General features: G+C 36.2%; 1 protein-coding gene, 1 non-coding gene and 2 pseudogenes across 2 annotated transcripts; all 4 read right to left on the bottom strand.

The window, feature by feature from the left end:
* Positions 1-270: 270 nt before the first annotated feature.
* Positions 271-1,230, bottom strand: LOC149969122 (short-chain dehydrogenase/reductase family 16C member 6 pseudogene; annotated as a pseudogene).
* Positions 1,231-3,657: 2,427 nt separating this feature from the next.
* Positions 3,658-5,746, bottom strand: LOC149969121 (uncharacterized). The gene is made up of 2 exons (XM_090170370.1): positions 5,383-5,746; positions 3,658-5,237 (listed from the first exon to the last, which is right to left on the bottom strand). Exons 1-2 carry the CDS (start codon positions 5,744-5,746, stop codon positions 3,658-3,660), a joined length of 1,944 nt encoding a protein of 647 aa, XP_090026496.1.
* A 7,533-nt stretch (positions 5,747-13,279) lies between these two features.
* LOC149969120 (short-chain dehydrogenase/reductase family 16C member 6 pseudogene) lies at positions 13,280-14,372 on the bottom strand (annotated as a pseudogene).
* A 1,856-nt stretch (positions 14,373-16,228) lies between these two features.
* On the bottom strand, positions 16,229-16,452 carry LOC149969119 (small nucleolar RNA U3). The gene has a single exon (XR_016474291.1). It is a non-coding gene; the product is annotated as a small nucleolar RNA U3 (small nucleolar RNA).
* Between the last annotated feature and the right edge of the window lie 450 nt (positions 16,453-16,902).

Genomic DNA, 16,902 nt, shown 5'->3' with positions numbered 1-16,902 from the left:
TAGCCACCATTTTGATTTTTAATTTTTACCAAGTGAGAATGCTTGGAGCCAAACAAGAAGACCTACGTCACGCAAATTGAGAACAACTGTCCAGAGTTTGAGAAATTATGATTCTCACATTGAAGAACTTTGAGAGTTCTTAGCTTTTTGACGTAGTGCCGAATTCATTCTTGATTAAAAAATGTATTTTCGGTCAGTTCAGTTCAGTTCAGTTCAGTTCAGAGACTCACGTCTTTACAGATACAGTGAAGCCTATTTCTTGTCCGATATTCAGAAGCCCTCACTAACCTTTTTGGTAATTATAACTTCTTCGTCGGACTTAAACTTCCGGATAACAACATTATTGATCATACTACGATCGGACATGAAGTTTTGGAAATGGAACAACATCTTCCTGGAGACGACTGGCCGTAACAGGGCCATGACGTAGAGGAATTTGGGCAAGTAGATCACCTCGGTATCAGTTAAGATTGCCAACATGATTTCGCCGATAGCGTAATCCGTATCCAAGATATCCACTACTCCGTCGTAGATACCGTCGAAGAATCCGCCACGAATGAGGTAGGGACAGACCAGAGTGGTCTTAATTCCGTTCAAACCTCTTCGGATCAATTCCAACTTGAGGCACTCGTCGAAACCGTTCAAGGCGTGTTTGGACGAAGAATACTCCGGGAACAGATCGACGCCGTACAACCCGCTGATACTGGACATATTGATGACGTGTCCGTGGTTAGTTTCCATCATATCCGGTAGAAACGCTTTAGCCGTCCAGAAATTCGCCACTGCATTTATTTCAAAGACTTTCTGAATGTCGTCGTCGTCCAGTTCCATCAGGGTCTTGCCTATGACCAGCCCGGCGTTGTTAATCAATATGGTGACGGAACCGACTCGGTTCTTCACCTTCTGGGCGGTAGCGTAGACTTGACGTCGGTCTGACACGTCGCAAACAAAGGCGTGAGCTTCGCCTCCGACTGCCTTCACTTGACGCACGGTTTCTTCGTTGCCCTTTTCGTTAATGTCCAAGGTGACTATCTTGGCTCCTAACTTGGCAAATTCGATGGCTAATCGTCGTCCCAAGCCGTTACCACCGCCAGTAATGAGCACTAATTCCTTACTCACGTCTTTTTTGGATCGCCACGATAACGGAATCAGGGCCCAGAAAATTGTTTCTAGAAGATAGTACGCGACTAAAACCAAGTGATGGACTATCTTGGAAATATCTTTGGCCATGATTACTTTCGTAGTCGATGTTAGAACGTGTCGGAGACGATTCCCGACGACAAAAACCGCAAAAATTAAATTTTCTTACTTTGGAGAAAGTTCCGAGTTTGAAAAAGGTTTGAAAAAACAACGTAAAATAATATTACGCAGTACGCGGAACAGGTTTCTAGACACACATTTCGACATTTGAGGTTCTTCTATAGAATTTGGCCCCAAATTGTAACTGGGCGAACGTATACTTGGACTTCTAGCGATATTGCTATCCCTCCCCCGTCTATAAAACCCCGCCTTAAACAAGGCTGTCATATAAGCCTATGATTAACATGACTCGAGTAAAAAAATACTTGTATTTTCTACGAATTCGCGGGTGGGTGGACAGAGGGAAAGGCAGACATTCAATGGGTCAACTTTCTCTCAGTCCTGCATCGAAAATGGGTTATTGAATTAATTTATTGTCGAAATACAGAGGGTTTTTTCTTGGCACCCGGTTCTCCCGTTTCACAGAATTTTAGACAACTTGAACTTAAATAGTTGAAGATCTTTAATTTCCATACGATCAGTTTCAATAACATATTTATATAAAATAATTTATTGATACTGATCGTATGGAAATTAAAGATCTATTAACTATAAATATGTTAAAAATGATATAACAGATAATATTTTAATATATAATGTACGATATATAATATGATATAACAGATAATATTTTAATATATAATGTACGATATATAATATGATATAACAGATAATATTTTAATATATAATGTACGATATATAATATGATATAACAGATAATATTTTAATATATAATGTACGATATATAATATGATATAACAGATAATATTTTAATATATAATATGATAAAACAGATAATATTTTAATATATAATATGATAAAACAGATAATATTTTAATATATAATGTACGATATATAATATGATAAAACAGATAATATTTTAATATATAATGTACGATATATAATATGATATAACAGATAAAATTTTAATATATAATGTACGATATATAATATGATATAACAAATAATATTTTAATATATAATGTACGATATATAATATGATATAACAGATAAAATTTTAATATATAATGTACGATATATAATATGATATAACAAATAATATTTTAATATATAATGTACGATATATAATATGATATAACATATAATATTTTAATATATAATGTACGATATATAATATGATATAACATATAATATTTTAATATATAATGTACGATATATAATATGAAATGAAATGAAATGAAATGAAATGTTTTATTTAACGTGCACGTCAACAGTACATAGGTACCTTCTAGGACCTGCACGGGCAATTACATATATTGAAAGAGCATAGTTTAAGTTTTTTAGGAGTTTAAGTACATTGGTCGAAATCTTTGAGGTTTACATACATCAAAGTTACAGAATATTGGTTAAATATACAAGAGTTATAATACATTGGTCGATAAATATTTGTGTTTTACGTACATTAAAAGAACATGGGTTAAATTTAGAGGTCCAAATTTTAGATTCGGTTTAAATAGAATCTTTTTTAAAAACAATAGTTCACGTTTGGACGCGTACAGTCGTATGGTTTCCAGGCCTAAGTGGTGTAGTAGGAACTCGCGGTCATATGGCAGGCGATATAAGAAATGGGTATGCGCAAGCTCTAAGAATTTATTTTGGATATTTTCGATTTTCTGAATTAAATAACAAGCGCAGCCTCCCCAAGAAAGCATGTCGTACGTTATTTTCGATCTCACGAGACTTATGTATAGAGTTTTGAAACAAGTCATGGAATTTAGTTGCTTTGCTAGACGGAGGGTGGCAAATAGCGTGCGTTTGGCACGCCCAGCCACATTCACTACGTGTTCGAGAAAGTAGAGTCCGGCGTCCAATATTATCCCCAGATCTTTCAGGGTATCGGTACGCGGTATAATCTTGCCGTTGATAGCGTAATTGAACAAACATTTTGTAGTCTTCCTCGTGAATGTCACTAGTTGGCTTTTGGTTTCATTGATCAACAAGTTATTTTTGGCACACCAGGTTGATACTGCAGTAATGTCGCTTTGTAAATTTTCGCAATCTGTACGGGTTTTGATATTTTTGTATAATTTATTATCATCCGCAAATTGTTTGATTTTAGAGTGTTGGGCAACGTACGGTAGGTCGTTCGCGTAAATATTATATAATAAAGGGCCTAGGGAGCTTCCCTGAGGTACACCACAGGTAGTGGGAAAGGAAATGTCGGTGAGGTGACCATTGCATTTGATGATGTTGATGCGATTCTTCAGATAACCCTCTACCCACAGAGAAGCTTTGCCGACTAACCCATACCAATTTAATTTGTGCAATAGGAGCGGGTGTGAAACTCTATCAAAAGCCTTCGACAAGTCGATTGACAGCACGTCTACTTGGCCTTGGTTAAGAACGGGCGGAAACACATCGTTCAAGAACGTGACATGATTCGTTTCGACAGATCGTGACTGCAGAAAAGTTGGGTTTAAACCAATTATAGAGTATCGAATGCATGACCGAGTCAAAGATCTTTGCGAAGCAGCAGAGCAAGGATATGGGTCTATAGTTCTTGACATCTCCCGCGAAACCGTTCTTAAAAATCGGTGACACCGCCACAATCTTCCAAAGAGACGGGAACGTACCCGTTTCCAGGGACATGTTAAAGATGTGGCAAAGGATCGGGGTGAAGATATCAGAGCAGCCCTTTAATATAAATAGTGGGATATCGTCCACCCCAGTCGAATTGGTTAACTTGAGCTTTTTAATAGCTGTTTTTATGTGAGCTTCGGTTATATGCACATGTGATAGAGTGTTAGCTGGGACTATGCTATTAGGAAATTGATAATTAGTAGTATTCGTGATGGTGTCTGATGCAATGTTTTTAAAATTTTCCGAAAATTCTCTCGCTAGGGCAGCGGGGTCGGTCGTGATCTTTGAATTGATTTGAAGAGCGATTTGAGGTGTTTGATTTTTCAGTCTTTTGTTGACGAATGTCCAGATGTGCTTTGGATTCTTTAAGGATTTCTCATAGGTCGAGTTAGCATGGTGGGTTTTAGCGTGTTGTAACAGTTGTTTTACGTCCTTTCGGAGTTTTTCGTACTCCACTTGGTCCTCCGACCTGCCTAATCGCTTGGATTTGCGGTGGTAATAGTCTTTCTTTTTTAGGGCTTTTATTAGTTCATCTGTAAACCAGTGTGGAAACTTAGTGGTAGCTCTTCCCCTCGTTTTGGGAATGTGAGTTGACATTGCCTTCTGGACTTGGAGTGTGAGGTAATCAACACACTCATTCACATCTCTTGAGTTGTAGATCGGTGACCAATCCAACGAGTTAAGTTCCTTATATAGGCTGAGATAGTCGCCTCGCCGAAATTTATAGGTCTTTTTCGGTTGAGAGCCAGAGTTGGGGATGTTGCTATGATAGGTAATCAATAGTGGAGGATGGGCAGTGTCAATCGGTACTAGATACGTATTGGCTTCCTCGGTGGTAACTAAAGAGTTGTTTACCAGTACAAGATCTAGAATATTGCCTTTAGCGTTGCGAATGGCGTTTAGTTGCGATAAGTTACACCCCGCACAGAAATCTAGCACTGCTTGTGCCTTGGTGCGAATATTTGGATGGCAGTCCAAGTTAGAAGTGATTGACCAGTTGATGCCAGGGACATTGAAGTCGCCAACTAATATTAATTCGTCAGTTATGGTGGAGAGTTTTGAGGAAAGGGCCGTAAGGTTAAGTTTAACCTCGTCAGGTTTGAGTCGTGGCGATAAGTAGAGGTTGCCAATTATAAGGGTAGTATTGTTCGTGGTTTTCACCTGTACGAAAACACTTTCATTTATTATTTCTAGGTCAGTTCGACGAAGGATAGTGAATTTTTTTTTTAAAGCAATAAGTGCTCCACCTCCAAGAGCCGGCTCGTTTATCGGTGACAGTCTATCCGAGTGGTGTACAGTGTAGGAAGAAGGTATAAAGTCCGTAGTAAAATGGGTGTCTGTGAGCCAGATCTCAGTTAAACATATGATATCGAATTCGTTGAGTAGTATATTTGTATAAAGTTCGTTTAATTTTGTGCGGAGACCGCGAACATTTTGATAAAAAATTTCGGGATTATTATTCGAATTATTGGTCGTCATTACTAGTGCTGGGACCGGTTTTAGAAATCTTCAACTGGGTTGGGCTTGAGGTCATGGACGAAATTTTACTCAGAGTGTCAAATTCTGTTGGTGTGGGCGTGATGTCATTGGAGATGGAAGCCACGGACTCGGACTCGTGTTTTCTATCCTTGTATAACGGCCCAATAAATTGGTTAAGTAGGCAATCGTTCGGCCATGTGGTGACGTCCATGAGGGTGTTGAACTCCGATTCCTCGGCTGATACGTAGAAAGAGGAATAAGAGGGGTAGCGGGTTTTCAGGCGAACGCATTCGACGGTTAGTAGGGAATTTTCAGACTCTAGGCATTCTTTGAGGTCCTTGGAAGATAGTTCCGGATGATATAACATATAATATTTTAATATATAATTATGATATATAATATGATATATTTTAATATATAATTTACAATCATTAATATGATATTATATTTTAATATGTAATGTACAATCATTAATAGAATATTATATTTTAATAAGTAATGTACAATCATTAATATGATATTATATTTTAATATTTAACGTTGAAAAATATACTAAAAATAAATATATAAAAATATTAAATTAAAATATATTAAAAAATATACTGAGTAAATTTTTTCGTGGTCCTAATTAGATGTTTTGAAGAAAAAAATCACAAACTTCAATTGAAATTTGTATTTTAAATTGTCTTCTATGTTAAACGTTAATAGCTAGTATATAGTTTACGTTTTAGAAAGATTACTAGACAATTTTTTCTAAAAGAAAAAAATCTAAAATTTGATAATTCGAATAAGATGTTGTTGGGCCTTGAGACATAACTGTTTATAATTAATTATTGATTTTCAGAATTAAACAGTGAAACTGCCCAAGGAAAAATTTAAGTGTTTTGTCGCGTAGCATTCCATTCTACGTCAAACAATACTGAACTTATAGTTCGACGTTGGTAAAAATAAAAATTCCAAACGACAAAATACATAAATGTTAAGTACATTTTTCTGTATCAAAGTAAAATCTGAACAATTAAAATAATAAACGCTTAAAAAATACGAGCGTAAGATTCAACATTTTCGAAGCGGAACCACCCCAATTAAAAATACGGAAAATTCGACACCCTTAATGACCTTTAAATCTCTTAAGAAACGAATAATTAACTTAATAAGCTCATTATAAAGACCTAACAGTCTTTATAGCAATCACCCTTATTTTTAACATAATTAGCAGACTAAGATTTCACTTTACGACAAAGAATTAATCAGCGCATTAGAAACCATTTCAAACAATCTGTCTATCAACCAAAAAGTGTTATTATTTTATCACCCAGAAATATTATTAGATTAGAGTGAGGTGAAATTTATTGTCTGCCGCTAATACGAAGTAAAAGTTAAGTTGAAAGGGCTTGTAAAAAAAATTGTATTCTCATAAAAATATTTTCCCACTTAAAAATTGAATTTAAAGTAACACCGTTATTCGTAATAAAGTATGTTTTTACATTGAAAAGATCATGGAAAACCTGTTTGAAAAGATTTTACAACGAAGGACTAACGATTTGATAATTTTTCTACGCAAACTAACATGATTCTTCGCGCGAGCTTGAGTGCTCTTACTTGGAAATCGCACCAGTGCTGTCTTTCCCATTGGGCGAAAAGGGCACTGCCCTAGGCTAGGGCCCCAAGATTCTGGAGGGCCCCATTTTTAAAATTTTTGAAATGCAAAAGAAATTTTAATCGCAAAAAATGTTTTTAACATTTCTCGAAAGTCCTAAACTTTGTATTTAGTCGCGTGTATAGACAGGGTAAATCTAAAACGAATAAAGACTTTTGGTTATACAACCACCGTGTCTGTCTGTGGGTGGGTTGGTCTGTCTGTCAGGCCTGCGAACGCGTTCGCATTTTCGAGGCAAAGGGTAATCACTGCGTACGCAGTTTCTTAGAATCAGGGAAAAGGTTTTTCCAAAAGCGCCCTCTTTTTGTCATTGGGTGTAGTATAATTTTTTAATCGGCCGGGATTCGAACCCGAGCCCTCATGAACGATAGGTGAGCGTTCTACCGCAGAACCACGGACTACGGCTACATGGGGCTCTGAACGTCGACCTAATGGAACGTCGACTTTCGAAGAACATTGACGTTCCGAAAAGGGGAGCGGTTACATGATCGTCGTTTCAAAAAATACTTCGGATTTTTCCCTCCAAAACAGGGTATTTTGGCGATCCTTAAAATATGCTTTACTTGCGTTTTAGTAGTATATAATTTTAGGTAAGTTTCTATTGCTATTCAATTATAAAATAATACATTTTTAAATATAAATATATCAAGTATTTCATATAATAATAATATATAAAATGACATCTTTCATACGTTGATTAATTTATTATATAAATTAATTATAAATTATGTTCATTATATTTTCAGTATAATTTAAAAAGTTTCATAAATTATAAATTGCAATTTGTAGTTAGTAAATTGTTTCGAAATATTTGAAATTATTTATAAATTAATAGGAAATAAAATTAAGTATATAAAATAATATTTATATAATTATTATATAAATATAAAAATAAATATAAATAGTAAATACATATAAATAAATATAAAAAAACTCAAATTAAAACGAATTTATTTCGGAACAGTCGGATATGCGGTAGGAAAACCCCTACTGGCCAAGGAAACGTCGTCGTAAAGAGGTTACATGCAGCGCCGAACGTCGACGTAAGGCGTTAAATCGACGGTTCGAGGTAGTTTTCGTTAAGTCGACGTATCTCTTCGAACGTCGACGTTCGTGCGGTTACATGAGAAAAATAAACGTCAACGTTTCGTTACGTCGACGCTCCGAGCTCCATGTAACCGTAGTTACGCTTCACTGAAAATTAAAAACTCTTCCGAGGAGAGGTATATTTTGGCTTGCCAACTTGTTAAATTCAGAATAAGTTTCTTCTTTAGTAACCTTTTGTAGGACAAGTGAAACTATTTGAACCGATAGTTGTAGATTAGAGTGACGATGTACTTCGCGCTGGAGGTTAGAAACTTGGGTGGGGTTATTAGGAGTCTCACCCTAGCTTTGCCCAGGGGCCTCCAATTATGTAAAGACGGCCCTGAATCGCACCTTTAATAAACGGAAGACAATTAAGGCCATCTATTGATCAGATAATGAAGTTACTCGGATTTTTATTAAGGTTGATTGCCTAACACATTGATTTACAAATGGACCACTTCTGGACGCCCGTTCGTAATCCTTCCTAATGGGCTACCGAGAAAATGATTTTTCCTATCGATTGACATATCAATATCATTGACTCTTCTACATCAAACCTAAGCAAAATCCCCTGTTCCACAATTTGCATCGCCCGTCAGCGCTCCTACCGAGAGAATCGCGAAATATTTCTATCCAAACACAAAACACGCGCGTAAAAATCAGGAACGTCATTTCAGGATTTTACAGGAGGGGGCAGAACTATAGAGCTCCGGAAAACCAGTTTTTTAAAAGGACAAAAACCCATCAAATTTCATATTTTTGGGATTTTTAATCGAAATAGTTATTGCATATTTGCTATTGATTTTCAGGATAATAGCGAGAACCAAAAATTTCCCAAGATATGCATGAATATTTTAAGATCATAGAAATCCAGGGGGGGGGGGGCAATGCCCCCCCTTGCCCTACCCAAATGACGTCCCTGGTAAAAATGTCACATGACCCGCATTCCGTCGTCTGCTCCGCTGTTTTTAATAGAAGTGAGGCTTTTGGAATTTTAATAGGCTTTAGATTATTCAGTAATAATTATATTAGAATAAAAATGAAAGTGTAAAAATAGTGAATTCCATTTGTGGCCGCTACGTAGGCTGTGGCGCTATAATCTGACCCCTCTTTAACATTGAATCCTACGGAGATATGTTGGTTTTTGATTCATTATGAAAAAGATTGAGAATTAATCGGCATTTCAAGGAAAAGAAAGGCAAATCAACTCTTTTTATACGTTATAATCACTTTTTAAAAATTTTTACTTTGGTTTTTCCCGCCGAAAATAATATTTTAAAATCCAAGATGTCAGCGGCTCTCGCTACTCAAGGTTCCTAGAAAAAATTTATCGCTACTGAGTCAGCTGTTTTAAAGCCGGGTTTTCATGGACGCTTGTAGCTTGAAAAAATTTTGCTTGAGCTAGAAATAATTTAAAGTTTGCGCTCACGCTGCAATCGCTTCTGTTTTGAAGAACGCTTGTATTTTGCGCTTGGAGTGTGCGCTTGTGAAAACAGATTGGAACACGCTTCTTACGCCCAAGCGAAAATATCGCCCGTGACGTCAGTCCATGTGACTTCAGTCAGCCAATGGGTATATAGTATGTGGTAGTGTTGTTGTTATCACACTATTGTACGCTGTTCTAAACAAATAACAATGAGTTCAACCACAACCAAATTAACGAAAAAGCAACAACAAATTGAAGGCAAGATGATTGTTCAAAATTTGGAGAATACATCGCTGCTATGGAACGTCGATTACCAATTAGTGAAAGGGAGGATTTTGAATTTGAAATAAATTTAAGCATTGATGGTTTTTACACCTTCTTTAATTATTTTTGGCTTTGATAATTACTAAAAGTTTAAGTAATAACATAATTACCATTTTTTCTTCGGAACCGCCATATTTATTTTGGCAAAAAAATAAACGCGGCAGCCGCCAGCTCATGCAGCACGCTAGAAATATCTTGCATCATGAAAACGCGAAGCGCTTTCTTTTTCAAGCTAGAAGCGTCCATGAAAACCCGGTTTACAGTTGACAACACGTCGATGAAAAGAGACTGCTTGGATAATCACAATTTACGCTTGTAGCTTAGCCAATAGTAAATATTTTAATAACTGAGAAATTGAAAGTAAGTTATTATTTAAATATTTACAATCCATAATATGGAGAAGTTTAAACAAAGTTATTATTTACATTTTTCCAGGAATGACTGCCGTAAATGTTTTATTGAACGTTTCACATTTTGAGAAACTAAGTAAGTTTTTTAAGTTTCTCGTAACAAGCTGAAATTATTGTCACAGATACATTTTGCAGAAGTTGAAGCATGAGTGTCATGGAAATCACACCGTAAAAAGTAGAAAGTTTCGGCAATAGGTAATATTGAATTTTGTTACAAATTCCAGGAGTTTCTCGTAAATATGGAACCGCTCCCTCTATGAAGGTCAAAACAATTGAGATAATCATGACAAACATCTGCTTTGGGTATTTTAAACCATCTCCGTCTAATAGTTAAATTAAATCAAGGAGTGGATAATAGAAAATCCTAATTCGAAATTTGATTCATTTAATCAATAAATCTAATATTATTTGTTTCAATTTGGTTACTTGATTTTTAAGAGGCAAGAAAATGACTAAACATTATTTACATATTTGAGGGACTACTATGAGATTTTTAGGGTAGGCTAATTTTTAATTTCAGGTCACTATATCCCACCGCCAAGGGCCTAGAGACGCCAGTGTATTTATATCCAAATTGTTTACAGGTTCTTTGAATCAATTAAATTGTCATTTAATGATGAATTCTGTACTTTTACGATAATCTGTGTCACTAAAGTGTAAACTGCATACTACACTTGATGCTGATGTGTCATTTATTTTGTAATTATCACGTGATATGATTTTCAGCCATGTTTCTCGCAGAGTTTCATCATTTTTTAGATTTGCAATAAGGAACGCAACACAAAAGCATCTAGTTAAGTAAGGGAAACTAAATTGTCGAATAAAAATTATTTAATTTCTAATTACCTGTAAACTGTATTATTACGCTTCAATAGTGTGTATAATCTAGTGAATCCATTGACTTATTGAAAAATGAAATTCAAAACCATATAAATATATGTTGGAACTTATTCTTAAAAGGGTTTCAAACAATGTCAAGACGATCCACGACCATCCAGGTTATCAAGGATATCCAGGTTCCGTACGAACCCGAAGTAAATAACAATGAAAAGATTATATGAAAAAAAAATGATATTTTTCGATATCGGTAAAAATATGTACTTTTTTATTTCTTAAAAAAGCGAATTTGTAAAAAAAGTTGATTTATCCTCAATGCCACATAATACTTTTCAAAAACCTCGAAATAACTCTTAACAAACGTAACATCGACATGAAAAATTTAAAGTTCCTCAGAAAAATAATTTGTATATCTCATGATACTTAAGAAAATGACTTTAAAACAGAGATATTGGTTATTCACATATAATACATTTAATAACGATTAGGATAATAATCAAGAATAATAGTTCTTTTTATAAACTAACGTGGCTTTCTTGTTGAAATGTTGCTCTTACGTCACAGTCTCTTACTTTCACAAGCCTACTAGCGCGCGCTACAGTCGCGAGGAATATAGTTTTTTTTAGCGCGCGCGCAAATCGCTCGTGCTCAAAATATACTAATAAAGCTGTGTCTTGTGACGTAAGAGCAACATTTTAACAAGCTGGGCAAGACCACTTTTTATTTTATAAAATCAACTATTGAAAACTCTTTTTTTCAAATGTTAGATATTTGCTGCAATTGGTTGTAAAATATGTTTTAGAAAATGCGATTTGAAACTTCAAATTAATTTTGAACTATAAAACACCGAAGTATCACTATCAGCAAAAGTAACATAACACTAATAAAATTGTATGACAATCAGCAAAAATTATCTGAGCTATTGTGCAAATCAAGGTTTAGTCCCCATAGCGTCTAAATATTGCCAAGGTGAAATATACTACTCGATTTGCTAGAGGGTCGGACAAAGGTTCCTTAAGAAAATTAGCATTAGGAAGAATCATACTTATTATTCTTATAGTACTTATGCTATCAGCCATTAGGTATAGACAGATATAAATTCATTTAACAAGTATTTCTGGTATATAGAAATATTAACATTTACCACTCTCAAGAATGCATATTGGTTTGGTACTGCACCCTCGCGTACTTTGTAGCGAAAGTTGGTCTACTTTCGATTGTTCGTAGCACTCGTGAACACAGACGATCGCCAAATGTATTCATTTCCACCATGAATATCGAACTGCATTAGGTAGTTTGCCATCACTCATTAGAATGGGATGGGCTTCGGTATTATGACGTTCGTCACCATTGAGTTGGGAATATTAATCTAGAGGTCCAATCAAAACGTCGGATTTCAGTATTTCGCGAAACAAGTTTTTAAAAAATAAGAATACTGCCGTCTGCTCCCAAATGACGAGAAAACTTTATCATTATATCCGTGGCGCCATCTATCTCTCAATGGTTCGTTCAAATAAGACGCGGCAAAAATATTTTATTTTCAAAAATAATGGATGGCGCCACGGGTCATATGATAACGTTTTCTCGTCATTTTAGAGGAGACGGCACATTCGTAATTTTCAAAAACTTGTTTCGCGCGGAGCAGATTTGATTGGATCTCTAGATTAATATTCCCAACTCAATGTTCGTCACGCTAAAAAACTGTTTTAATAGGCTACGTTTCAAAACTTGTTTAGTTTCATTGCCAAGGCTTAGCTCGAAATGTATTTCGTAAATTTGGATACGTATCTTTTTGATTGAACGAAAATAAATGAAAATGTTAACAGTATAACTACCTTAAGTTATGAGTATCAACTGATTTGGTTGTTGTTGAGGTATTATTTTAAGAATTACAAGTATTTTCTTGCCCAGTTAAAAGGCGCGAACCAGGAAACGCTTTGTGAAATTGTGAATCGACGACAAATGCTTGTCTCCTGATGATCTTAAGTGATTAGTTAAAACTCAAAAAGGCACCGGCAATCCCCGCCTCAGCTGGTAGAAAGTGAAATGATAGAGTTTGATATTCATTGTTGAAATTAATACATTGATGGCAGCAGACGTTGAAGAAATTGACAAGTATTCTTAGGTACCTAAATGCATTCTAGCATTGTCGATATATCAATTTCCGAATTTTCTGAAAGTGGCTCCTTTCATCAAGCCATCCCCGGCCATTAGTTTCATCCCGACCAGGATGGCTCTTCGACTGATAAAGGGTCTTAGAAATAGCAAGGGATAAATGATGTAGCGAGGCAAAAAGACGAGCTCCTTGTCCAGGAGTATCCCTTCTACGATCTCTTCCGCCACGTAGTCCGCGTCCAGCATGGGCAGCAGTCCGTCGTCGTCGTACTTCAACAAACCCGTGTTGACCGGAAGCAGACAGGCGGTGGTACTTTTGACGCCGTCATAACCATCAGCTAACAGTTCCAATTGCAAGGCCTCGGCGAATCCGTAAACGGCGAACTTGCTGGCTGAGTAACTGCTCATTTTAGGAATGCCCAGCAAACCCGCGGAACTGGACAGATGCACCAAATGACCGTGGTTGGACTTCATCATAGCCGGTAAAAACGCCTTGACCGTGTAAAATTGGGACATCAAATTCACGTTTAACGTCCTGGAGATCTTGTCGTCTTCTACGGTGAGGAATGGTCCACCGACGCCGATTCCGGCGTTGTTAATGAGGATAGTCACGTCCCCCATTTCTTGGGACACCGTCTTGGCCAATCGGTACACGGCGTCCCGATTCGACACGTCGCATTCGTAGGCTTTAGCCACGGCGTTGCTGCCGACTTTCTGAATCAGTCGTAACGTTTCTTGGTTTCCTTTGACGTCGATATCGACTAGGGCGAGTTCGCAACCCAAACGGGCCAACTTCAAGGCAACCAGACGACCCAAACCGCTGCCAGCCCCGGTAATGAGACATATCTCGCCACTGACGTTCTTCTTTGTCCGGAATCTGGACGGTACGCAAGAAACGATCACCACTTTGATTATTTCGTACACAAACTGAATCACGTCGGTAAGACTATCGATGACCCGTTCCATATTGACAACTACGGTAAAAACTAACCTTTTCCCAATAGCGAACGTTCGTTTTTAGCTTCTCAAGACCACCACCGATTGTGGTCTAAGCCAACCCTCGAGAGAGTGTAACGCTGTAGTTGAATTCCCAATGACAAAGATCTTCTTGAAGTATGCGAGATAAATATATACTTCCAACAACCTTACAAGATTGCTAGGTGCGTCACTAAGCATTTATCATTTGTCCTGGGGGGACAATTTCGAGCTACTTGGGATCAAGTTGGTAGTTATGAATATCACCTGTGGCTAAATTTGTTTCTCTAATAAACTGCGAATTGGAATCAAACGGGGGGGGGGGGGGAGGGAAACGAGTAAAAATGGATATTAGCGAAAAAATTCTTTGCACTAATCGATTGTGCTAAAACTCCTCCCAGCTATAGATTCTTTTACGGAGAATATTCGTGGGGGAATCCATAGCTTGACTACATGGGGAGGGGACCCGTTAGGGGGAAAAAATTCAATAGTGGAGGTAGAGGTAGTACGGCGGTGGCGGCCGCCACATGGGATATTGTAAAGGGGGGGTCGATACGCCCGTAAAAGAGTGTATTGGCACAAGTTCCAGTAGGATTAAAAAGGAATGTAATTAGGTTCGATTTCCAAGGTAGAATAAAAGTATTAACCATTAACATTGAAGGGGATAATTAGCAATAAGAGGAAATGTTTGAAAATCTTGGTATGTAATTTTATATACAGGTGTTAGAAAAAACCCGTTTCATTTCGTAGCGCGCTTTCCATGACAAAGAGAGCTTTACCAATTCGGCCTCGATGCAATTCATTGTAATGAAACTAATGAAGTAAAGTTACAAATTTTAATATACACTTTGACGATACAACAAGCTTGGCTGGCTTAAACCAAGTGCTTTAAACAAAAAACAATGGTCTTTTAATAATTTGTTTTTTTAATTATCTTAAAATTATTCCAAAATGTTTATACATTTCCTTACCGAAATGATTACATTTTTAAAACATTAATCCCAAGGGGACCACATTTCCTATATTTTCAATACCTTCAAATTCACCCCTTAGTTTTTCTCATATAACCCGTCGTATATAGTACCCTTCTTCATCCTATATTTAACTTAATTTTATTTACGGTTTTTCGATAAGAATTTCCTATTCTTTTTTATAAAATTTTCGAGGCATTTTCCTAATCACCGTGCAATGTGCATTGATACAAAATCAAAAATTAAGCTATAACTTAAACTTCGCTCTGGTTACGTAATGCTTGTAATAATACTCATATTAATTTTTAGTTGATTGGTAATATATATGCACGGTTAAACAAAGGCGAAAAATAGATTAAAAGTAAAATAAAGCAGTGAAAAAAATCTGATTTAAACCAAAAAAAAAGTTGTTTTGGGTTTTTATTTTAAAAAAACGGGTTTTTTTTCCAACCCTGCGATACAAGGTTATAAATTGTATATTTTAAATTTCGTTAGCTTAGTTGTTTACAGGGGAAAGGTTTCCATTATTTCAACCACGACTATATAAACAGACACTTGCAGGTCCTGGCTCTCGGAAATATTACTTCTTTGCGATTCCTGGGTGGATGATTTATTGAAGCGTCTATTGAGTGGGGTTCGAGTTTTTGTAACCTAATTTATAATAGGCCTTTCTATAAAGTAACATTGACCTTCTTGTATAGATGTATTGAGCGCGTCACTCGTGACGTAGAAGTGACGTTTCACTATGAAAATTCGAGGAGTCGCCCTTTTTATAAAGATCTAACCTTCAAAATTGAACTGAACTCTCACGTATCTCGTGACGAAGGCGACACATTAAAACAAGTTCGGCAAGCGTAATGACTTTATAGAAAGGCCTATTAGGACTCTTCCCAAATGTAATTCTTCCTTAGGAGCAAGAAGCGCATTTAAAGCAAGAAATTTGAAGTAATTCGTGAACAATTGCGGAATGACCATTAAATTTTAAGTTAAGAGTCAACGAGCAGAAACATTCAGGATATGTATTGATTTTTGAATTGAATTAAAAGCCACTCAGCTTCGATCCTCTCCCTCCGACAATCGATACTAGACCGAAAGTGGAACGATCATCAATGAGAAAGATACTCTCTGATAAATCGAGGAATGATCGATCTCCGCTTCCCGCTCAGGAGAGGATCGTGAAGCTCATCCTCGTGGTTGATGGGGCCTCGAATTTGGATGGACAAATTCGAGAAGATCAACTATAGGAATGACCCCTTGAAGTATGATCTTAATCATGCATACTATCAACCGAGTTCTAGTCCACTTCTCGCATAATCAATCTCCAGTATACGAATATCTTACTACTTTAAATATTCCTTGTAAACTAGTATGATAACTATAATTAATTGTTTTTAGATTTAGGCTTAATTTGTACAAGGGTTTGTTTAAAAATAAAAGTTCATATGTTGGGTATTAAGATTGGCCCTTTCAAACGGGTGTTAAGACTGACCCTTTGTAGCGTTTCGGATTATGTAAAACAAAGTGAATAAGGTTGAACAATAATTACTAGTTGGATAAAAACTTACTAATTAAGTTATATATTTATAATATTTTAAAATTTAATTATTTGCTAATTTTTTTATATAAGTAAATAGTCTGGTAGATGGCGATGAAAACGCAAACTTTTATAGCGACACTTCGCGGTGATCTTTTTAGATATTTATCATATTTATGTTGGGT

The sequence above is a fragment of the Leiobunum rupestre genome, chromosome 1, assembly GCF_980474605.1.
Source record: "Leiobunum rupestre chromosome 1, qqLeiRupe1.1.hap1, whole genome shotgun sequence".
Classification (NCBI taxonomy): domain Eukaryota; kingdom Metazoa; phylum Arthropoda; class Arachnida; order Opiliones; family Sclerosomatidae; genus Leiobunum; species Leiobunum rupestre.
The sequence above is the reverse complement of the archived record's forward strand: the minus strand, read 5'-3'. Positions and strand labels throughout refer to the sequence as shown.

What these genes read in the sequence shown, in the direction of transcription:
- LOC149969121 (XM_090170370.1), bottom strand. Translation starts at nt 5,746, where the DNA reads ATGTTATATCATCCGGAACTATCTTCCAAGGACCTCAAAGAATGCCTA. An exon ending in TAAAACCGGTCCCAGCACTA is followed by an intron (nt 5,238 to 5,382) that starts GTAATGACGACC and finishes TCTGGCTCACAG; the next exon opens with ACACCCATTTTACTACGGAC.